This window comes from Littorina saxatilis, linkage group LG6, assembly GCF_037325665.1.
Source record: "Littorina saxatilis isolate snail1 linkage group LG6, US_GU_Lsax_2.0, whole genome shotgun sequence".
In the NCBI taxonomy this organism is placed as follows: Eukaryota; Metazoa; Mollusca; class Gastropoda; order Littorinimorpha; family Littorinidae; genus Littorina; species Littorina saxatilis.
In genome coordinates, this window is record NC_090250.1 from 6,157,853 (window position 1) to 6,182,852 (window position 25,000).

The window sequence follows — 25,000 nt, forward strand, 5'->3', positions numbered from 1 at the left end:
GTCCATTCATCGCTTTGATTGTTTTGTGTTCAAACTAGCTGTCGAATAATGAAATTAAATATGTGCGAACGATCATCATTGTGTCTTGACTGGTTTTGGTGCATTGCGTAATATAAAAAGTGTTCCTTGACTTTTTGTGAGTAGTTTACGATATCAAATTACACGAGAGTAAACACTGGTGTGTCTCTACATTATGCACGAGACCTACTCCCAGAGATTCTGGCACGCTGTAACCGGGGTGTAAATTACTGATATCCCGCAATTTGCATTAGCTGTAGGGAGAAAGCGAACACGCAATAACAACAGGCACATGACAACGTACACATACAGACCCACCCCCTTCCCCCCTCCCTGCTCTCACAGCCACACTCCACCTCCCCCCATCCCCCTACCCAAACCGTCCCACTCCCACCCACCCAAACCCCCTCTTCACACCAACAAAGTCACATGCCTGTGTCAATTCAAAAACCTCACAGCCCTCCACTCCCCTCACCAGCTGTGTGGAGGACTGTGACAAAATAATAAGGTAGCACACTGTTCGCACAGAGCTCAAAGTTCACCTCAAGTTCAGCTCTCCGTTCGTACAGCATCAGAAAGGCGCGCAGACCGGGGACAGCGACGCTAGTCGTACGGGTGAACAAAAAACAATTTGACTAGTCTGATCAGCTGACTGGAAGAGAGACTCGGACTGAGAAGCTTTAGTGTGAAACTGAAAGTGGGTATGTTCGCAGTATAGTACGTGTGTTTGTATTCGTGCCGGTGGTAAGCTCTTCCCGAGTTTTCAAGGTAAGTGATGGTTTTTTTTGTCTGAGTATGATTTCTTGGGTTAAAACTGAACGTAGTTTTACGCTTACTGCTTACGTTTTGTTGACAACCTTGTCAGTTGTGACCGTTCGACCATATCAGTCTACGCGGTATTTTGACTTTCACACGCACTCATGGCACTGATAATAATACTCACACAAACACACACACACACACACACACACACACACACACACACACACACACACACTCAGGCTGTGACACACACACACTGCACACATACACTGCACTGTGACACACACACACACACACACACACACTACACACACACTACACACACACACACACACACACTGTCACACACACACACACACACTGCACACACACACACACACTGACACACACACACACACACACACACTGACACACACACACACTGACACACACGAACGCACGCAGAAGTACACGTGTATCACTTCCTGTAAGAAATACATTTTTCATTTTACGAATGTATCGTAGTCTAACTTCATCGATCGTTGCAGTGGGTTCAGCTGTCCAGCCAGGCCTCGCAACAGAACTGAACAAAGGAATCCAAGCGGCGTAGAGAAGGGAGAGAACTTGCAGAATCAGAGGGGCTGTGTCAGGCTGACTTGTACAGGCTGTACACACGTCCACTGCCCTGTGGTCACTCTTCGCTCCTGAGCTGACCGGTCATTACACGGCGAGGTCAGTAAGCCGTGTGTGTGTTGGTGTGTGTGTGTGTGCGTGTCAGTGTGTGTTTGTGTGTGTGTGTGTGTGTGTTTGAAGGGGCAGGGGGAGCCGGGTGCGTGTAAGGGTGTGACTGAGAGCCCTGGGGATGATGCGTGTGTGTGTGTGTGTCAGTGTGTGAGTGTGTGTGTGTGTCAGTGTGTGTGTGTGTGTGTCAGTGTGTGTGTGCGTGTGTGTGTGCGTGCGTGTGTGTATCTCTGTGCAGTGTGTGAGCGTGTACGTATGTGTGTGTATCTGTGCCGGTGTGTGTGTCAGTATGTGTGTGAGCACGCGCGGGTACATGTCTGCGGCCTACCAGGCTGTCTTTGTGTACATGTTTTTGTCCGTCAGTCTCTCTGCCTAACTGCATGCAGCCTGTTTGGGGTTTTAAGCGTATAATGGAAGCATTCATAATTTTCTCCGTAGGAGCTGTCTACGACTTGTTTAGTGCTTGAAAGAAACCTGCTTAATCATCGTGTTCGCAGGTTACAAAATATGTGCCTTGAAAAGGTGTTATCCGGGCTAATGGTGGGGCCTGCCACATCAGTTTTTGTATTCAAAGACACACTCCATCTCGTGAAAACCTATTGGCTCACCATCGCAGATCTTGGGCCCAAACAAAATAGTCTGTTTACGGTAACATATAGGCAAAACAAATAGGGTCGGTAGGTCGGGATTTTTTTTCCCCAAAAAATATGGTTAAAGTTATTTTGCCCAAAAAAAAAAGATTTTTTTTTCCCCCAAATGCAAAAAAAATAAAAAATCTAGGGTCGCGCGAAAAAATAGGGTCGGTCGGGATACCGTAAACAGACTTTTTTGGTTTGTTTTGCCTTAGCAGGCTTTTGCATGGGATAAGACTATCCTTTAATTGCGACACATACCAAAACTCAACACCGTGACTGCTTCAGTGCTTGCTGTTGTGGCTTTGATGGAGTGGCTCTTACAAAAATGATGTTCATCAAAAATACCTATATGCAAAGAGAACACCGAGGTCGTTGACTCTGGGTATATATCCACATTTAACGGATTGTACTCTGGGTATATATCCACATTAACGGATTCAGTGTCTTATCCAATCCGTCGCGATATAACCTTGAATGGTTGAAAACGACGTTAAACACCAAATAAAGAAAGAAAAGTCTTATCCAATGTAAAACAAGTCGCGTAAGGCGAAATTACTACATTTAGTCAAGCTGTGGAACTCACAGAATGAAACTGAACGCACTGCATTTTTTCACATTGACCGTAGTCCGCCGCTTGTGCATAACGGAGTGAAACTGACGAGCCTGTTCAGCGCGGTAGTGGTTTCGCTGTGCTGCATAGCACGCTAGCTTTTCTGTCCCTCTCTTCGTTTTAACTTTCTGAGCGTGTTTTTAATCCAAACATATCATATCTATATGTTTTTGGAATCAGGAACCGACAAGGAATAAGGTGAAATTGTTTTTAAATCGATTTCGGAAATTTAATTTTGATCATAATTTTTATATTTTTAATTTTTAGAGCTTGTTTTTAATCCGAATATAACATATTTATATGTTTTTGGAATCAGGAAATGATGTAGAATAAGATGAACGTAAATTTGGATCGTTTTATATACAAAAAAACCCAATTTATTACAATTTTCAGATTTTTAATGACCAAAGTCATTAATTAATTTTTAAGCCACCAAGCTGAAATGCAATACCGAAGTCCGGCCTTTGTCGAAGATTGCTTTACAAACATTTCAATCAATTTGATTGAAAAATGAGGGTGTGACAGTTCCGCCTCAACTTTTACAAAAAGCCGGATATGACGTCATCAAAAGTATTTATCGAAAAAAAGAATCATTCCCAGGAACTCTCATGTCAAATTTCATAATAATCGGTCCAGTAGTTTGGTCTGAATCGCTCTACACACACACACACACACACACACACACACACACACACACACACATACACCACACACCCACACACACACACACACATTCCCAGGAACTCTCATGTCAAATTTCATAATAATCGGTCCAGTAGTTTGGTCACACACACACACACACACACACACACACACACACACACACACACACACATACACCACGACCCTCGTCTCGATTCCCCCTCTGTGTTAAAACATTTAGTCAAAACTTTAAAAACAAAAAACAAAATTGTCTTTTTTTTATTTTTTAAACCAACATATCACCTATTTCATGTCCCTAATAGGACAATTTTCTGTGAGGACGTCAATGTTCCCCCTAGTTCTCGCTTCTCAATGCAAAAGCCTGACCAGGTCAGATAGTCAGCCCAACAGTGATAAGAGCATCGGTCGCGTTCGTCTTGAAAAACGAAGGCTGCTTTACAGCTTTACCCCTATCTGTGCAGGTAGCCATTTTTTCTGACAATTAATAATATTGGGGAAAAAAACCTATGTAAACCTTCAAAAATAGTTCAGCAAATAATGTCTGCCCTGCCCAGAAACCAGCCATGGTGTAGATAGTTGATATATATGATGTGCAGTTGACAGATGCTCTTCTCTCGGCAGATCTGTGTCGGTGTATTATTATGATTGGTTACTCTAGAATGATGATGTCTTTAATTCTTGAAAAACAATCTTGAGCAAATGCGTTTGTATTCCATTCCGGGTAAAATGAGATTCGTTATGTTCGTGTTGTGTACGTGTGACTACCGCGTTGAAAAGTCCTCTTGACGACATAAATAACTTTTGTTACGTCGTGGGCCTATATCACTCATTTTTACAGATGTCTTTCTGGGTTCAAAACTATTAATTCTTTAACATTGGCACTGTACTGCCTTCACCTCGCAACGGGCACAGAGTCAATTAGGAATCACATGTCAAACTACCCGTTAACACTGTGTTAAGTGACGTCACCATTACGTCATCCTAGTGGAAATGAGATGCTCCTCAAAGCATGGGAAAACTGGGCAGCGTTATTTTTATTTCATTCCTTCCTATTTTCCTTCCTTTCTTTCTTTCTTGTCTTTCTTTCTTTCTTGTCTTTTATTTATTTATTTTATTGTGCCCTGTTTTGGGTTGTTTTCGTAATGTCTGTCGCTGTTCAAGTTGTAAAAGAAACATTTATTAGACCCCAGTTTAAAGCTATTCCTGTTTCGTGTGCCTGTGTTTTGTATGCAAAGTCAGTAATACCGTAACTAATACGAACCTCGTGATCTGTGAATCGAGGTCATTCAACCCGTTCAGTGTTAAGGGGGTGGATCGAGTGGAGGGGGGGGGGGGTCGTTATGGTTACAAGGGTCCTGCCCAAATTGAAAGCTGTCACTTTCCCTGCGTCTAGCGGAGTCAGTGTTGATGTCTGTCAGTTCACACGCAGGACACATACTGTTGGATGACCGTTGACAAAGACTAACTGCAGTCAGATGAAACAGTGTGTGCATGGTTGTCAGGTGCATGTTGTCCATGTCTCTACTTCATCAGACATACTGACATAGAGTAGTTGCTACGTCCGTTAACCGTTCGAGAGACGCGTTTCAAGCAATGCATAACTAATACGGAAGGTGACTGTTGCTGTTCAAATAGGCAACACCGACATTCTTTTCTCACCATCAGCTAGAAACCTTGGATTCACCCTTTCATCTGACATGACCCTTAACAAACATATATCTTTAGTCTTTAGAGCAGCTTATTTTGAGCTTCGTAAGATCAGCACCATTCGCCACACACTCTCCTCTCAAACAACTAACACTCTTGTCTGTGCCTTTGTTCTTTCTAAACTTGACTACTGCAACTCTCTTCTCTCTGGCTGTCCTCTGTACCTCCTGCATAAACTACAAAAAGTCCAAAACTCGGCAGCACGCCTCATTCTGAAAGCACGAAAACGAGATCACGCAACACCACTTCTTCACACACTGCACTGGTTACCTATTCAAGCCCGCATTGACTACAAACTGTCCACCCTCTGCTTTAACTTCTTTTCTGGCTCGTCTCCTGCTTACTTCTCTGAACTCCTCACCGTCTATTCTCCAGCAAGACAACTCCGTGCCTCTTCTGACTGCCGCATCCTCACCATTCCACACACCAAAAACCAAAACATACGGACAACGCACTTTTACTTTCTGCGCACCCACACAATGGAATTCTCTCCCCTTTCACATCCGCCACTCTCAGTCACCCCAAGCATTCAAACGAGCACTTAAAACGCACCTCTTCACGAAATACAACCCCTGATTTTGTTTTCTCAGTCCATCAGTAGGCTACATGTAGTGTATTTGTTGTTTTAGTGATAATGTGACAATGTATATTAACATTTAGGGCTGTTTTCAGTATTGTTGATAACATGTTCTGTTTGATTAAGGGTATTCAGCTGGTATTTCCTACTGCCCTGATATGGCCCTTCGTGGTCGGCTGGGCGTTAAGCAAACAAACAAACAAACTGGTATTTCCTTGTTTTTACTACCTATTTTATTCATGTTTTTATTACTTAGTTAGTGGAAGAATCTTTTGTAATGTATGGTTGATGGTATATGCTTTTAATTAAGCGTTGCTGACTATGAATGTAGATGTAAATGCTTGTATAACTGTGTTTTAATTTTAAATGTGTCAAGCGCAAAGAGCATAATTGTAAAGTTATGATGTTGCGCAATATAAATGCTCATTTATTATTATTATTATTATTATTATTATTATTATTATTATTATTATTATTATTATTATTATTATTATTATTATTATTATTGTCAATGTTGCGTTAACCTTCGCCCGACCGGGTTATCGACTACACACGGAAGACATCGTGGGGCCGTGCGGACCCATGTTTCTCAAAGAAGGAAAAATATGCATACTCTTCCGTAGACCCATGCTTTTTTTAAAGAAGCAATAACGTGCGTCCCCTTCCGTAGACGCCGTGGTTAAATTTCCGCGAGAAGTAATTAAATTAAATTATTAATTTTAATTATTACCGTGCGGACTAAAGCTTCTCAAAAAAGGAAAAACGCGAATACCCTTCTATAGACGTCGTAGGGCCGTGTGGACCCACATTGTTATGTATTAATTTCGCTCCACGCGACTTGCTTATTAACTCCAAAATTAAACAGATCGTAGAAAATGATGTTTAGAGCCAATACCTGAAGGTTTGTGACTTCTCTCCCTAGTTTTGATGTAAGTTCCTTCAGTTTGAGAAACATGGGTCCGCACGGCCCCACGATGTCTTCCGTGTGTAGTCTAAATTTGACCTTTGTTTTTTTAATTACTTCTCGCTGAAATGTAATGATCTTTTAGGACATAAAAGCTTTTTAGGTGTCTGAGGCATTCTTAAAAGCTCATTAAAAAATTCCAACTGGTTTAAGAGATACTTGCAATTAAACACCCTTCTGGGTCCACCCGGACCCACGACGACCGGCGAAGGTTAAGCATTATCAACGGCATTTTTATTCAAAACTGTTCGTAAATTAAGAGCAAAAGTGCTGACCGCATGTTCCAAATCTGAAATAAATCGAGCGAAAAATACCTTGAACATTATTTGTGTCGCTGTCAACTTTCTTTGACAACCCAGATGGAAGCATAATTGTAGACAAGAAACTATAACTTGTATTGCCCTTTTTGTTCGGTTCACCTCCTCGTAGTTAATGTAAAAGAGGTCACCCACGCGTGTCCGTTCCAATGAGAGGTTACAGCGCTGTTGGCACCTAAAGAAACATTCCTCCCCAGTCAAAACAGTGAGACATATTATCCCAGTCAAAACAGTGAGACTTATTATCCCAGTCAGAACAGTGAGACATATTATCCCAGTCAAAACAGTGAGACATATTATCCCAGTCAAAACAGTGAGACATATTATCCCAGTCAGAACAGTGAGACATATTATCCCAGTCAAAACAGTGAGACATATTATCCCAGTCAGAACAGTGAGACATATTATCCCAGTCAAAACAGTGAGACATATTATCCCAGTCAAAACAGTGCCACATATTATCCCAGTCAAAACAGTGAGACTTATTATCCCAGTCAAAACAGTGAGACTTATTATCCCAGTCAAAACAGTGAGACTTATTATCCCAGTCAAAATAGTAAGACATATTATCCCAGTCAAATTAGTGCCACATATTATCCTAGTGAAAACAGTAAGACATATTATCCCAGTCAAAACAGTGAGACTTATTATCCCAGTCAAAACAGTTAGACTTATTATCCCAGTCAAAACAGTGAGACTTATTATCCCAGTCAAAACAGTACCACATATTATCCCAGTCAAAACAGTTAGACTTATTATCCCAGTCAAATTAGTGCCACATATTATCCCAGTCAAAACAGCGCGACATATTATCCCAGTCAAAACAGTGCCACATATTATCCCAGTCAAAACAGTGCCACATATTATCCCAGTCAAAACAGTGCCACATATTATCCCAGTCAAAACAGTGCCACATATTATCCCAGTCAAAACAGTGCCACATATTATCCCAGTCAAAACAGTGAGACATATTATGCCAGTCAAATTAGTGCCACATATTATCCTAGTGAAAACAGCGCGACACAGTATCTCCATGCCCCGGCTTGCACGTGGGATAAAGTCATCCCTCCACTTGGATACGTACAGGGTGACCCCAAAAAATGCAACCCACTAAAATGCTAATTACTTCTTCATCTGCTGATCGAATTACTTCATATTTGGTGTACATTATCTTCAGCTTATGCATGACAAGTCCACACAGTTTGTAGGTCAAATGGACTTACTTGTGTGCTGTTTTGAAAAGAAATTTCGGATTTGAGCATCAACTCAACAGTTAGAGCTTTGGAATTGAGCGGTAACCAAACTAACCCGATTTAAGCCCCCCCCCCCCCCCCCCCTCTTGGATTAGTTTTGTGGGTTGCATTTTGATTTGGCCACGCTGTACCTCTTTAGGTCCGAACAAAAGATTGCAACTATCAACATGATGATTGCTCCCTGTGTACAATAGGATTTTGTGGACGAAATTAGTTCGTAGAATGACGCAAGTAAGACATTAGACATCAGTCATAAGATCTTGTATTGTCCATACAATTACACAATGGATGGAAAAGTGTGGTACATCTACAACCAAACAACATATGACAACGACCCAAAACACAAATACAAGTGGCATTTTCTGTTGAATTAACACCACCACCCCCCCCCCCATCCCCCTTGCCCCTCACTCCCGCACATAGACTACACAACACAAACTGCCACTCCGTTGAAATTGTGCTGAACACTCCGTAACCGCTCACCTTTACGCATCGCATATATCTTAGCTACCAGACCAGAACGATTACGCATCGCATATAATTATCTTAGCTACCAGACCAGAACGATTATTTCATACAAAGCCGGGTTTTCCCGTGTAACATGCCCCTAATGGCTTTGCCGTGAGGGCGTAAAACTTACATTTTCTCTCTCTCTTTCAGAACGATTAATATTTTAGTCAACCGTTGAACACTTCAGATTTTGTTGTGCTCTGCTGTTTTCCGCTTCGCTGAATCCAAAGTTGCCCTTTGGCGGCCATTTGTAAATTGTCTTCCTAGTCACAAGGTCGGCTTCACACTGACATTAATTATCTACAGTTGTGCGTCCTTGATAGTTGTTCAGTAAAATGCTTTTTGTAATACGGTAGAAGTGTGTTGAAATTTAGCAAATATCGTTTGGAATTTTGAAACGTGTCCAGTGCATTTTCCTTCGTGTTTTCTTGTTTCGTTCAGTTCTGATCCAGAAAGAGACGAACACTCTATTCCTGTTTCTATCTATGTCGCTGTCTCTGTCTGTCTGTCTGTCTGTCTGTCTGTCTGTCTGTCTGTCTGTCTGTCTGTCTGTCTATCTCTCTCTCTCTCTCTCTCTCTCTCTCTCTCTCATGAAGGAATTTTTACAAACACATATTTCTCTGTTATATATAATTTTCAAGCATTGCTAAAGAATCCTAATGCATCTTAAAATGTCTTATTGGTTGCTTGACATGTTAATTATGGTAAATATGTTATTTGTACTATAGTTAAACTTATCTTTTATTTCTTCTTGTTTGTTACCCCTCAATGGGCGAGGGCCGGATGAAAACAAGCATGTATACATTGCTTATTCTGTCACCCTCGTAAAATAAATTTCAATTCAATTCAATTCAATTCTCTCTCTCTCTCTCTCTCTCTCTCTCTCTCTCTCTCTCTCTCTCTCTCTCTCTCTCTCTCTCTCTCTCTCTCTCTCTCTCTCTCTCTCTCTCTTAATGAACCTTCTTCTCACTAATTAACTTCAGTGGTCATTACGCCTTTCAGTGTGCAACATGATTGAGGACTAGCTGTCTGGCAACCGGAACAAAATGGATATCTTGACCCTGATTGGTAAGTAAAGGTCGCAGATAGCCGTTGCCATGGCGATGAAGCTTATGGCAAAGATACTGTATTTTGTGCTATTTGAAAGGCTGTGCTGGGGAAAAAAAGAAAGTATGTGGATGAGGAGCAATCGAATTATAATTGCACGTGCACCACCTCCCAGCTAAAAATAAAAAGAAGAAGTTTTGGTTACTTTGAAATTTGGTAAGATGATTCCGTGGCAATTTCTAAGCTCAGATGTCACCAGATAGCACCATTTTGCTTTGGACAAAAAACTTCTGGGGGGGAGGGTGGGGGGCATGCCCCCGGACCCACCTAGCAGTCTTGGGCGCGCTGCGTGCCCTCGATGTACATTTTTGAATTCTAAGTGCACCCCCCCCCCCTTTCAAACTAACTGATCCGCCCCTAATAACCACCAATGCAGGCCATTAACGCTGACTAACAGTAGGCTTATGAATCTATCAAGAAGACCTAGCCTGTAACTCAGGTTACTAACAGTAGGCTTATGAATCTACCAAGAAGACATAGCCTGTAACTGGTTACTAACAGTAGGCTTATGAATCTACCAAGAAGACATAGCCTGTAACTGGTTACTAACAGTAGGCTTATGAATCTATCAAGAAGACCTAGCCTACAACTGGTTACTAACAGTAGGCTTATGAATCTATCAAGAAGACCTAGCCTGTAACTCAGGTTACTAACAGTAGGCTTATGAATCTATCAAGAAGACCTAGCCTGTAACTCAGGTTACTAACAGTAGGCTTATGAATCTATCAAGCAGACCTAGCTTACAACTGGTTACTAACAGTAGGCTTATGAATCTATCAAGAAGACATAGCCTATAACTGGTTACTAACAATACGTTTATGAATCTATCATGAAGTCATAGCCTACAACTGGTTACTAACAGTAGGCTTATGAATCTACCAAGAAGACATAGCCTACAACTGGTTTTTTTTTTATGCGCAAAGTGACTGACAAATAGCGATCGAAAGAAGACGAGAAAAAGACAATCTGCAAATGATGGCACAGGTCTTCGTTTCTCATTCTAGATTGGAGCAAAACATTTATGACATCAAAGATCTTCTTTTCGTCATTGTCAAAGATACGTACGTAAAAATGAATAAATGCATCACCACATGGAACAAAAGGAAGCATGGCGGCCACAGTGACCTGGCACCGTGACTTGCTGTTAGAAGTCAAGGCTGAAAGTATCTCAGTGATGGATAAATATCTGATGGATAGTTTGGCTTGAGTCTAACGGCAAGCAGGTTTGGTTAGTTTGATGGGCATCGGAACCGCCATGTTTGTTTTGCTTGGAAAGTTTGAATCACCATGTTTGCCAATGTTTCGATGGGTGTTGATCAGGAAACTGAAAGGTAGGACGCTGAAAGGTAGGACGCTGAAAGGTAGGACACTGAAAGGTAGGACACTGAAAGGTAAAAGGTAGGACGCTGAAAGGTAGGACACTGAAAGGTAGGACGCTGAAAGGTAGGACGCTGAAAGGTAGGACGCTGAAAGGTAGGACACTGAAAGGTAGGACGCTGAAAGGTAGGACGCTGAAAGGTAGGACGCTGAAAGGTAGGACGCTGAAAGGTAGGACACTGAAAGGTAGGACGCTGAAAGGTAGGACACTGAAAGGTAGGACGCTGAAAGGTAGGACACTGAAAGGTAGGACGCTGAAAGGTAGGACGCTGAAAGGTAGGACACTGAAAGGTAGGACGCTGAAAGGTAGGACACTGAAAGGTAGGACGCTGAAAGGTAGGACACTGAAAGGTAGGACGCTGAAAGGTAGGACGCTGAAAGGTAGGACGCTGAAAGGTAGGACGCTGAAAGGTAGGACACTGAAAGGTAGGTAGGACACTGAAAGGTAGGACGCTGAAAGGTAGGACGCTGAAAGGTAGGACACTGAAAGGTGAAAGGTAGGACGCTGAAAGGTAGGACGCTGCACTTGATTTCAATAGGCGAATTCCGGAAATAACTGTCGGGTTTGTATGGGTTGTGAAAGAGTGAATACCCTTGCTTTTAGTGAGGCAAACTTTCCCACGTGACATTATAGGCCAGTCACTAGCGGAGGGTGTGTCTGAATCACGTGGACAAAGAGCATGCGTTGAAAAAATGTCTCCGTGCAGGCCTAGTATTTGCAAGAGTATTCCCTCTTTCTCATCCTATTCAAACTGACAGTTATTTTGCGGAGCGCGTCTATTTGGAGGAGCATGGCCCGATCATTCTTCATTCTTTTTCTTCGGAGTTAGGCAGCCAGCTTCATTCTTTAAAAGATTATGCTCTGTTTGTGTGTTGGTGTATGTGCGTGCGTGTGTGACTGAGTGAGTGTATGTCTGTCTGTCTGTGTCCCAGTGTGTCTCTGTGTACCGGCTCTGCACTGTTTCACGGTGACTTTTCCCCCATCATTTCTCTTTCTCTCTGTCAGCATGTGTAACGGGGGTGTTGGTGTCCGTGGTGCTTCTCTTGGTCGGGTTGGACGTGCTGTCCAAGAAGTCTCACTCCAAGCAATCCTTCGGCCAGGCGCTCCGTCACTACGTGTCCATCAACGCCCTCAGTCTGCTGGGCAAGATTTACAGGTAACGCACACACACACACACACACACACACACACACACACACACACACACACACACACACACACACACACACACACACACACCAATACGCACGCACGCACGCACATACATTCACACACACACACACACACACACACACACACACACACACACACACACACACACACACACACGCCAATACGCACGCACATACATTCACACACACACACACACACACACACACTACCCCCCCCCCCCCCAAATTACTGACACGCACAGTGAGAATGCACGCAGGAACAGCAAAAAGTGAACTTAGCTTGATAAAAGCAAAACAGCCTAATTTCCACACACAAAGGGATTATAAAGTCACATAATTAACTCTGTTCAGAAACAAGTTAATACGAGCGACACACAAAGTGGCGGACGCCCAGACAGCCTTCCTGCTCAGCCAACTGAAGGAGAACGGAGACACGGAGTATGGAAAGCGGTACGACTTCGGCACGGTCACCAGTGTTAGGGAGTTCCAGGTGCGCCATCCCCTCACGCGCTACGACCACTACGCGCCCTACGTGCAGAAGATGACTGATGGGGAGAAGGGTGTGTTGACAAGGTGAGTGCAAATATTCAACTTTGTGTATTTGCTCATTTTTTGATTAAAAAGTACAAATAAATAAACGCATAGCCTGGTCAACGTTTGTTTGTTTGTTTGTTTGTTTGTTTGTTTGCACGGAGCTAGAAAACTTTAAAAAGAGTCAGTAAGATCATCGCATTATGCAAACCCATTTATTTCTCTCAGGGAATGTTTGATGATTTGACTTTAAAATTGCAGACAGCAGCCGGCGCTGTTCGGCGTGTCGTCCGGCACCTCGGGGGAAGGCAACAAGATCATCCCGACGCTGAAGAAGCAGCAGACGACGTTCTTCCTGCACGCCGTGTCCGTCCTGTACTGCTGCATGGTGGAGACCTTCCCCAGCACCGCCCACAGGCTGAGGAAGAGCCTCAAGATCTTCTACAACCCCACGTGGAGGACGTCCAAGGCGGGCGTCAAGATCGGTCCCAACTCCTCCACTCCCTCCAGGCAGCAGAGCGTCCTCCACATGTACACCACCCCGCTGGCTGGCTTCGAGATCCTGTCCGAGCCCGACGCGCTCTACGTTCACCTGCTCTTCGCGCTGAAGGACCGCCACCTGGGGATGATCGAGGGCAACTTCGCCTCCCTCGTCTACAACGCCGTCACCACTCTCCACCGCTGTCTGGTGGACTTGCTGAGCGACATCCGCCACGGCACGCTCAACGCCAAGCTCAACGTCGATCCTTCAGTCCGTGCGAGGCTCGAGAAGCTGCTCCAGCCAGACCCGGCTCGCGCCGATGAGATCCAGAAGGCGTTTGACGAGGGCGGAGAGGGGGCGGAGGGTGTGTGCGGACGGGTCTGGCCCGAGCTGTGCATGGTGCTGACTGTGGACTCCGGGACCTTCACGCCCTACGCCGACAAGCTGAGAGAGACCTACCTCAAGGTGTGTTTGCGTATGTTTGTGTGTGTGTGCGCGTGTGTGTGTGTGTGTGTGTGAGTGTGTGTGTGTGCGTGCGTCCGTGCATGTGTGTGTGTGTTTGTGTGTGTGCGTGCGTCCGTGCGTTCATGTGTGTGTGTGCGTGTGTGCGTGCGTTCATGTATGTGTGTGTGTGTGTGTGTGTGTGTGTGCCCTGTGTACACATAACTAGTGTTATCAGATTAACGCTTGCCATAGACTGGTGCGCCACGCCTTCTTCTCTCTCTCTCTCTGCGTTCCATCTTGTCTCTTTTTCTTCCTTATTTCAACATGTTTACAACCCCACCCCCATTTTTTTTTGCTTTTATGTTTTTTTAAATACGGTACGTATTTTGAACATCGTCTTTACTTCTGTGATGTCTCGCTGTCAGTGATTCGCTTATATTAGCATTATGCTTGAGTACGGATCCTCAATGTCAGATATCATACACGTATTATACCCTCTGTCAATACGAAGCGACCAATAGATTTTGAACATTTCCCCCCAAAAAGTGTGGCTTTTTTCTCTCAATAGTTGTGTTTTTGTGTAGCTTAATAGTTTTTCACCAACAAGGGGTAGTAGCTGCCCGTCGGGATTAAGAAAAAGCCGTTATTTCGTACTATATAATATATACAAGACAATATTTTAAAATAATCTCCTCAAAAGTTTTTCAATGAATATGAAATATATTGTGATGCCGACATTTATCCCCCACTGGAGGCTTCTTCTGGGCGATTAATGGATCTGAAAAGTATGTTTGTGTATTCAAGCTTCATGACGGTAACGTAGATGACGGTATCAAAATTGAATAACGTTTTGTTGAACCCCAGGGAATCCCCTTGTACTCCCCCCTGTACGCCGCCACGGAGGGTCTGGTGGGCATCAACCTGTGGCCGGGGGACTCCCCCTCCCGATACCTGCCGCACCCCTGTGTGCAGTTCTTCGAGTTCATCCCTGTGGAGTGCAGCGACCTGGAGCAGCCTGAGACCGTGCTGCTACACCAGGTAGGTATCGCACGGTGCCGTACGTATAGTAGATGGCGAAAAGAAACGCGCTATGTGCAGTCGCGGACACTGTTGCAAGTAATTTGTTCGTCCTTTTCATACTGTGGTAAGATATGAACCAGATAACCAGGTGTGTATTATACGGTGCCGTGCGCCACAGTTCGTGTATACACGCAAGAAAAAGACCAAGAGCGCACGGAAAAGACCAGAGTACGGTGGGTTATAGAAACACAAAAATACCCAGCTTGCTTCGCCCAAAAGCGGTGTATGGCTGTAAGAAATGGCGAAGTAAAAATGGTTATACACGTGAAAGATCGTGTGAATTTTATCCCATGAACAAAGAAGAAGAAGTACCCACTGTTGTAAGGAATTTTTTCGTCGTGTTCAAACTGTTGAAAAATATGAAGTAGATAAGGTATAGATAAGATGTATTATAAAGAAAAACCGATTCGTGGAGGATATTTTACTGGCTGTACTATTCGTGCATAGTTGTTAATGGTTATCTGATTGTGCCCTATTTATGAATTGTGTAATACGGGGTGGGGATAAAATAGGCTTAGTCGTAACCGCAGGCAAACGTGTCACTTTGACACGCTGTACAAATCGTAAACTTGCATCTTTTTCAACCAGGTTTGTTTGTTTGTTTGTTTGTTTGCTTAACGCCCAGTCCACCACGAAGGGTGATATCAGGGCGGTGCTGCTTTGACAGTTAACGTGCGCCACACACAAGACAGAAGTCGCAGCACAGGCTTTATGTCTCACCCAGTCACATTATTCTGACCCAACCCAACCAGTCCTAGCACTAACCCCATAATGCCAGACGCCAGGCGGAGCAGCCACTAGATTGCCAATTTTAAAGTCTTAGGTATGACCCGGCCGGGGTTCGAACCCACGACCTCCCGCTCACTGGGCGGACGCCTTACCACTAGGCCACCGTGTTGCGGTTTTCAACCAGGTAAAGACCTACACATATCTGAGATAATGAGGTCTTCTAAAAAGTAAGGTCTTAAAATGGAGGTAAATGTCTACAATATAAGGGGGAGACTTAAATTGGGTGTTTTTTACAGGTGGGTTGTTCGCTTCCACTGTTTATGTTTTACAATTCCTTTTGTATAAGCTGCAGGCATATTATAAATGTCAATAGAAATTCCCTGTAGAGAAGGAGCAAGCGATTTAAACATGAAATACAGAAATGAGGGTAGGAAAAAGATGTTGTGCTTATTCATGTGTAACTGAACGGGGACAGTTCTCTCTCACAGGTACAAGAAGGGAAAGAATACGAACTGGTACTGACCAATATTTCCGGGCTGTACCGATACCGGCTTGGCGACGTGGTGAGAGTGACTGGCTTCCTCAACCAGTGTCCCATCTTTGAATTCCTGTACAGGTCAGTAACACCGCAGCTTTAACAGCCATTGATTGACTCAAATACATATTAGGTACGTAGCCTACTTTGCTATAAAAAAAATTAAAAAAACACCATACTCTGTCAGGGGGAACAACCGCTGTATATTTCCCTCAGCATTTGCAGCAACATTTTTAAAGTTGGACAACATTTTTAAAGTTTTGGTATACTTGCCACATTTTGCATGTTTTTGCATTGATTTTTTTTAAACCTAAATCATTCCAGCAGTCCCATGCGAATGATCGAGAACAGTGCCACAGATCTGTTCAGTCTGTTACTTGCTATAAGAGCATCCCTCCACTTGGAAACATACCAAAAATCCACATCTGGCTGCTTCCTGCCATGAGTGGAAACTTCGAAATTAACTCTATCGGGTTTGTGTGCGTTGTGAAGGAATCGATACTCTTGCTTTTATTGAGGCCAACTTTCCCACGTGATATTACAGGCCAGTTGCTAGCGAGGGGTGTTTCTGAAACACGTGGACAAGCATGACATGTGGAAAGCTTGCCTCAATTAAAGCAAGGGTATTCACTCTTTCACAACCCATACAAACCCGACAGAGTTATTTCTGAACATCGATTATTTACGAGTTTATGATTGTTATTTGTGTCAGTATTTCTTCATTTAGGCAGATGGTGCGTAATTGGATACAGTTGATCATACACAAGTAATGGAATGATATCCATGAAAACACTTCAATAATAATCATTTAAAACCACCGTTCATTACAGAGTTATTTCCGGAGTTCGTATCTTGACCGAATGACTCGTCTGTCTGACAGAATGGGCCAGTTTCTCAACGTAAGGGGAGAGAAGACCAGTGAAGCTCTCTTCTACACGGCGCTGAAGGACGCAGTGGCGCAGTGGTCAGGACTCGCCCTCGTCGACTACTGCTGTGCCGAGAGTATCCTCCTTGATGACGTCATAAGTGGTAGGTTTTGGTCATCAAAAATGACGACAACAACAACAATAGTGACAACTTTCCTTGCTTCACAACAAAGAAGACAGTTTTGTCAGTTTAATTCATTTTATAAAAATGCATTAGGAAAAAAGAGTCCGTGATTTTCTATTTTTGAGTTATGACATCCTGGTTCTTTTCACCGGACTACATTTATTTGTATCCTTGAAACCGTTTATGTTTCTTCCCTTTAATTTATTGTATTGTATAATTCATGTATGCAGAGAACAAGTCCACTGTGCCACGCTACCACGTCTTCCTGGAGCTAGAGGGGATGGAGGAACAAGACCTGCTGTCCGAGGACCAAAAAACAATGGTACGTAACATCGGTATATGCAAATTAGCGCGACACTCGAGTCATGGATGTCGCTACAACATTATTTTCTTCATGAAGCTTGCAGAAATTGCCATAACAGTTCCTGCAATTGTCCGAAGTTTAGATTACGGTACACTCCTTTTCGTGACAACAATTCGGCTGACTGTCGAGATCTCTTTTTAAGAGATAAATGCATCTGACTCTGCGCAGAGAGCACAGACATACCTTATCTTATCCTTATGATCTCTACGTTGAGACAATACGAATATGATAGACGTCACTCCAGGCTTTGCCGAGTGTGATGTCATTCATAATGTTACTCACTGTCCAGACATGTGTGGTGCACTAAAGCCATCACATTTTAACTGGAAGCACTTTTGTGTGTTTTTCTGTCTGTCGATCTGCCCGGTGTGTCTGTGTTTGTCTGTTTTTCTGTCTGTCTGTCTATCTGCCTGTGTGTGTGTTTTTCTGTCTGTCTGTCTATCTGCCTGTGTGTGTGTTTTTCTGTTTTTCTGTCTGTCTGTCTGTCTATCTGCCTGTGTCTGTGTTTGTCTGTTTTTCTGTCTGTCTGTCTGTCTATCTGCCTGTGTCTGTGTTTGTGTGTTTTTCTGTCTGTCTGTCTGTCTATCTGCCTGTGTGTGTGTTTTTCTGTCTGTCTGTCTATCTGCCTGTGTGTGTGTTTTTCTGTCTGTCTGTCTATCTGCCTGTGTCTGTGTTTGTTTGTTTTTCTGTCTGTCTATCTGCCTGTGTCTGTGTTTGTGTGTTTTTCTGTCTGTCTGTCTATCTGCCTGTGTCTGTGTTTGTGTGTTTTTCTGTCTGTCTGTCTATCTGCCTGTGTCTGTGTTTGTCTGTTTTTCTGTCTGTCTGTCTGTCTATCTGCCTGTGTCTGTGTTTGTCTGTTTTTCTGTCTGTCTGTCTATCTGCCTGTGTCTGTGTTTGTCTGTTTTTCTGTCTGTCTGTCTGTCTATCTGCCTGTGTGTGTGTTTTTCTGTCTGTCTGTCTATCTGCCTGTGTCTGTGTTTGTTTGTTTTTCTGTCTGTCTGTCTATCTGCCTGTGTCTGTGTTTGTCTGTTTTTCCTTTGTCTATCCATATCAATCTGTGTGTCTATCTATATATATATGTGTGTCTATTTGTCTCTGAAATTGTTTCTGTACGTCATTTTGTTGTGTTATTTGTAGTTAATGAACGAGAACGATTTCACAATATAACTTCTTGAACCTCTCTTCCTATGTTAAAGAAGACGTTATACTGCGAATATAATGACGTCACGAAAACATTCTTGCGTTCCTTCTTCATGTCTATCAGAAAACTGAAACAGAACTTCGAGAAAGAAGTTTGCCTCGATGATTTATTTATAACTGCAGGAAAAGATTACTCGTAGGGTCACCGCTAGGCTGCGCGTGTATCGGTGTCATAGATCATTAATATTTAATGTTTCTGCCACAGATCGACGACTTTCTTTGTCAGAAGTCCTACGTTTACTCTTCATTCCGAAAGAAAGGCAGCATTGACGTCACTCAAGTCCACGTGCTGCGTCATGGGGCGTTCCATCAGCTTCGCTCTTACGTCATCAAGAACACAGACGCGTCATCCAATCAGTTCAAAGTGCCCCGAGTACTCAAGCACAAACCTTTCGTGGACTTCCTCCATGGTCAGGTGTTGCCCTGAACGAGAAACCTCCTCGATATTATCATTGATACCCGTTTGTGCACGACATGATCGGTGCATTTTGTTGTATAAAGTGGTTGCCAGGCATGTGCGTAAAACGAGTGTGTGTGTGTGTGTGTGTGTGTGTGTGTGTGTGTGTGTGTGTGTGTGTGTGTGTGTGTGTGTGTGTGTGTGTGTGTGTGTGTGTGTGTGTGTGTGTGTTTTGTGCGTCTGTGCGTACTTGTGTCTATGTGTGTGTGTGTGTGTATGTGTGTGTTTTTATATATGATTGTGTGTTTTGGTTTATGTGCGTCTGTGTACATTTGTGTGTGTATGTATGTATGTATGTATGTGCGTCTGTGGGAGTGTACGACATTGACTGTGTCTGTATTCATACTCAGGCAGATTTCAGGGCTTAAACAGTATAGTAGTATTAGATGTATGTACGTTTAATCACAATATTATAATTAAACTGTCTCGGGGCATATATACCAACAGTCTGCGATTTCTTGTGTGCGATGAAGACAACACTTAATCTTATCCATGCTGCCCTGGTAATAACAGGGAAATAAAATATGTGTAACCAAAGTACAAACTGCGTTTCTCCGCATTGTTATTGTATTGTGCGTTGTTACCGTAAAACGTGCGCGCGAATGTTTGTGTGTTTGTGTGTGTATGCGTTCGTGTGTTTTAGTGTTCGTCTGTTTGTCTACCTGTCTTTGTGTGACTGTGTGCTTGTTCGTCTGTCTTCGTCTGTATTTCTTTCACTCTTGTCTATCTGTGTGTCATTCCAAGCTCACGTAGACATACACCTCTTCTCTCTCTCTCTCTCTCTCTCTCTCTCTCTCTCTCTCTCTCTCTCTCTCTCTCTCTCTCTCTCTCTCTCTCTCTCTCTCTCTCTCTCTCTCTCTCTCTCTCTCTCTCTAAGGGACATTAAAACCCAAAAACCAAACCAATCTCTCTCTCTCTCTCTCTCCCCTCTCTTTCTCATGTGAATGTGTGTGTGTGTGTGTGTGTGTTGGTGGGTGTGTGGATGTGTGTGTGTGTGTTAATGTGTTTGTTAACATGTACGTGTGCTCTGAAATGTTATTTCATATTTGTATATACACTGAGCACAAAAAGTTAGGGATGTTTTTTCAGTGGTACAGCCCAGATGTTAAACAGCAGTTTTTTTGGTCAGAAATACACGTGTATTTGAAGATCAGTCTTTCTTCTGCTCAAAAATGTGTTTCTGGAATCTGAGTAATATTTGGGTATGGCGTCACAGGTCCGTGACCACGCCTACCCTCAAAAATGTCGTTTTTTGACGGCATGATTCACTCTCAACCGTCGAAACAGTGACTTAAACTGAATATTTTACATTTTTTACATCGGAAAGTTTATTTGGTGTCTTACCTAACAGTTCATACACATTTCGTTCAAATCCGTCGCGCAGTCAGGCTGCATATCAACTGCAGCTACCCAGCAAAAACACCACAAAAACCCTGGATTTTTTTTGTGTTTTTCAGGATTGTGGTCGCTCTCTTTTACACGCTAGATCAGCCTGACTGCGCGAGGGATTTGAACGAAATGTGTATGACTTGTTAGGTAAGACACCAAATAAACGTTTTGGTGTAAAAAAAAAAAAAAGTAAAATATCATTCAGTTTAACCATAGACAATAAATTTTATCCTGGACCGCCAACTAGCTCTCTCTCCGCTCTTTCTCTCTATTACGAGGTAGCGGCCTCTCGCATTTAGGAACCTACGCTTACAAGCCTTTCAGAAATCAGGGGGGCGTGATATCCGGTGTCGATTGTAAACATGGACGAAGTGGCCGAGGTAAGTTCTGAAAATGCTAAAATAAACTCAGCAAAAGTGCATATGGAACATGTTTTTCGATGAGTTTTATGAGTTTAGTTTGGAGTTTTGGAAAATCCAGTTCATTGTCACCTCCCATTGTCACAAATAACTGGAGCGTGCTTTCTTTTCACTGTCTTCGAATCACTGGCCTTTCAAACCGGACGCGACGCGCCCCTGAAAGTCGAGAGTCGTAACCTCGAAGGGTCACGTGACGAGTTGGCGGTCCAGGCTATTTGGTCTATGGTTTAACTTACCGTTTTGACGGTTGAAAGTGAATCATGCCGTCAAAAAACGCCATTTTTGAGGGTAGGCGTGGTCACGGACCTGTGACGTCATACCCAAATATTACTCAGATTCCAGAAACACATTTTTGAGCAGAAGAAAGACTGATCTTTAAATACACGTATATTTCTGACCAAAAAACTGCTGTTTAACATCTGGGCTATACCACTGAAAAAATATCCTTAACTTTTTGTGCTCAGTGTACCTGCAGTTGGTGGTATGAACATTCATCCATGTCAAAACTAGCGTTCACATTGTTCATAAGGCGACGATTATAAACCGATAAAAATGAATGCGTATGCTGGGAGCGTGCATGTTTGTAATGTTATCCTTTTTGTAATTGTTTCATTGTATTTTGCCATTGCCAATGACATTTTGTATAATGAAGGTGTTGTTGTTTTTCTTGTTCATGCTTTGCTTCAAACCAAACACTCTCATTTGTACAAAAATATCTTTATTTAGTATTTGAGCACATAAATGTATAATCATTTAAATCTACAGTGAGCAAGCTTTTATAAAAGTGGAGCGAATTAAAAATATACAGTGTGCAATTGTGGTTTTAGTAAAATCAGCTATGTCAACGCATCTTGACGTCAACATCTGATTACAACAGGAATGGATTAGTGAAGAGAGTAATCAACGTCCTGTGTTTAGAGGCTTTTTTTATTTTTTACATTTTTTTTATAGGCACTGTTGAAGAAGCGATTCTGTGGTGCTCACTTTATCAGAGCCGACACGTCATCATGTTGTAACTCATGTGTTTATTATATTTGCGCGTCTCTTTTAATTTTGTTGTTGTTGTTAAAAGCAATATATAATAGAAGGAACTATATGTGAACGTTCACAGAAAACCCCCACCTGTTGACAACTTTTTCAGATTTTGGATTTTTTAATTAGTCATGAAAAGCAGACCTTGAAGTATCTTCTTCTTCTTGTCGATCACACGTACGTACCTTGAAGTATCAAATTTGGTGAATGGTTTCGACTCAGCGCCAACCAAATAAACATCATTGTTCAAGAAACAAAACTTTTAGCAGCTCTACATAGAGAATTGAAAGTTTCACGTTGCCGAGGAATATACCAGATCTTTTCATCACAACAAAAACATTGCTGGTTACAAAGGCACTGAAACTACAAACTACAACTTCTAAGAAAAACTACACGATAGAAAACAAAATCTTGTGCACACTCGAATATAAAACAAGACATACAATGTATATCTTTAACCAATAGATTTCTACAAAAACAATTACTCTGTGTCAAGTAATACAAAAGACGGAATGATGAATGTAAATGAAACATCCTGTCAGATGTATGGTGCATGGTTAATATCATTCTCAGAACCAAGAGGCACAAACGAAAACAAAAAGACATCCCAAGTATTACATTATCCTCAGTATCAAATTATCCTCAGTATTCGATTATCCTCAGTATCAAATTATCCTCAGTATCATATTATCCTCAATATCATATTATCCTCAGTATCATATTATCCTCAGTATCATATTATCCTCAATATCATATTATCCTCAGTATCATATTATCCTCAGTATCAAATTATCCTCAGTATCAAATTATCCTGAGGATCAAATTATCCTCAGTATCAATTCATCCTTAGTATCAAGTTATCCCTAGTATTTACCAGTGTCACAAGTGTCAACATGTATCTAATTGTGAAACTATTTTTTTGATTATCTATTTATTTGTAATTGTTTATTCATTTATCTATTTATTTATTGAGTGGGTGTGTGTGGATGCGCATTTAACAATGAAACTGGCCAGTTACAAAACCAAAATTAAAAATAACTTGACAATGTCAATATCTTATATCTGTCCGGCCACGACCCTTAAAGGTCCTTGTCTACATTTTTATACCGAAATCGCCATTTGACCATTAAAATGCAGAGTCTATAATCTACAATTATCAACAATACATGCACCCCCTTTCGATCAGGAAAGACGAAGCCAGTGTAGCCGTTTGAAAATTCATTGTAGTATTCCAGCGTAGTTCTCATAGTAGGATATCCTTATTTGGAAAATGCCAAGCGCAAAACTCCTCTCAAATCCCGTGCATTTCGTGCGTTTAAAAAAAAGCATGGACAGCGCTCCAGTGTCAAACTGTTGCTGCACTTGTTTGGGCGTGGCTATAAGCATAGTGACATGAATTTAATTGGTCAGTATTTTTAGGCAAAGCACATGTTCTCAGCAAACAGAAAACAAAATATTGGAAGCGTGAGTCACGCTATCCAAAAATAAAATCTTTTTTTACATATATTTATTTTTCTATAACTTTTTTCCCCATGGTTCATTCATCATCTGACATAACTTTTTAGCGAAATCTAACCATAAGATTATTGAAAAAAAGCAAAAATGTAGACGACCACCCTTAATAACAAGCCAAGATTCTTTGCTGAAGTCTTCACTGACATAGGGCCCTTATTACACATAAATCAATGACAGGACATCATTTTGCAAACAAATAACATAATATGTGCAGGAACACATGAATTTCCAAGGGAACACTTGACATTATATTTATCGGTATTTTGTAAACAACATTTAGTGTGTTTGTTTGTGCGTACTTTAGGTTAAGGCATCCATTTCACACAAAATACACAACATTAGCAATGTTTGGAATGCATACGCCGTTCGAACTTGTCAGGAAATAGCTGTTCTTGAAAGGGATCAAAACAAAATGTCATTTCCTCATTTGCTATGAAGTATCTTACCACAACCAAAACTTCAGTGGTGAACATCTGGGCAGGGCGTTACTTGTCCATAACCAAGGTTAAACTTTCTATCTAACAAAATACATGTACAAACAACCACAGAAATACACCAAATGTGTGAGAGAAAAAACAACCTAACTTGCTATGTAATATATGTCCATAATCAAAACTTGGTGAACTCTTCGATGACGGTTTCTCGCAATGAAGCACACGAGATTTGTTTGCGCAAAAATCAGAAAAAGCTCACGAACACATACCCGTGCTAACTTGCTGTGAAACATCGGACCACAAACAACCCTTGGTCAACCCTTGGTCAACCCTTGGTCAACCCTCCACTGGTCTTTTTTTCTTCTTTTTTTTTGTTGTTGTTGATGTTTCCAAGGTTTGAGCCCGATATCTTTTGCCACACAGACAAAAACACAGAAATACACATATCGTAAGACGATGGGAATCATTTGACCACAATCAAACCTTGGTTAACCCTCCAATTGGCTTTTTTTTTCTTTTTCTTTTTTTTAATGTTACCAAGGTGTTAGCCTTATATCTCTAACCACACAAAAACAACCAGAGGAATACACGGATCATAACACGCTAAAAATCATGTGACTACAATCAAACCTGGGTGAACTCTACATTTCGAGGTGGGTTTTTTTAAGGATGTTAGCAAGTTTAAACATGATATGTGACAAATTGAAACAACCACAAGAATACACTGCAGGGCCGGACCAAGTTCGTTTGAGGGGGGGGGGGGGGGGTTCCAACTGATGGCAGGGGTCCAAAGTCCACATTTTGTTTTCTCTGAGAGGTACATTGGATGGCCAGGGGGGGGGGTTTCCGGAAGCCCAGGAACCCCCCCCCCCCCCCAGATCCGGCCCTGCACTGATCCTAACACGCTATGAATCATGCTAATGACCACTCTCAAAACTTGGTCAACT

The 25,000-nt window shown here is 42.2% G+C and overlaps 2 protein-coding genes across 5 annotated transcripts in view; one reads left to right on the forward strand and one right to left on the reverse strand.

Moving 5' to 3' along the window:
• LOC138968369 (uncharacterized) overlaps positions 1-19,771 on the forward strand; it is a 21,574-nt gene extending 1,803 nt beyond the window's left edge. Inside the window, exons 1-11 of one of the 4 annotated variants that reach the window (XM_070340928.1) lie at positions 542-786; positions 1,308-1,491; positions 9,739-9,804; positions 12,227-12,377; positions 12,745-12,966; positions 13,186-13,870; positions 14,714-14,887; positions 16,147-16,274; positions 17,074-17,222; positions 17,474-17,565; positions 19,013-19,771. In XM_070340928.1, coding sequence (XP_070197029.1) covers positions 9,783-9,804; positions 12,227-12,377; positions 12,745-12,966; positions 13,186-13,870; positions 14,714-14,887; positions 16,147-16,274; positions 17,074-17,222; positions 17,474-17,565; positions 19,013-19,234 — 1,845 coding nt within the window. In that variant the 5' untranslated portion in view covers positions 542-786; positions 1,308-1,491; positions 9,739-9,782 and the 3' untranslated portion in view covers positions 19,235-19,771. Of the gene's footprint in view, positions 1-541; positions 787-1,307; positions 1,492-9,068; positions 9,089-9,738; positions 9,805-12,226; positions 12,378-12,744; positions 12,967-13,185; positions 13,871-14,713; positions 14,888-16,146; positions 16,275-17,073; positions 17,223-17,473; positions 17,566-19,012 lie in introns of those variants that run through there. The other 3 variants (XM_070340931.1, XM_070340930.1, XM_070340932.1) reach the window with 3 other exon arrangements.
• A 1,999-nt stretch (positions 19,772-21,770) lies between these two features.
• Positions 21,771-25,000, reverse strand: part of LOC138968368 (sodium- and chloride-dependent GABA transporter 2-like) — a 68,113-nt gene continuing 64,883 nt past the window's right edge. Inside the window, exon 13 of the mRNA XM_070340927.1 lies at positions 21,771-25,000. This exon is cut by the window's right edge and continues 450 nt beyond it. The gene's annotated coding sequence lies outside the window, so the exon portion shown is untranslated.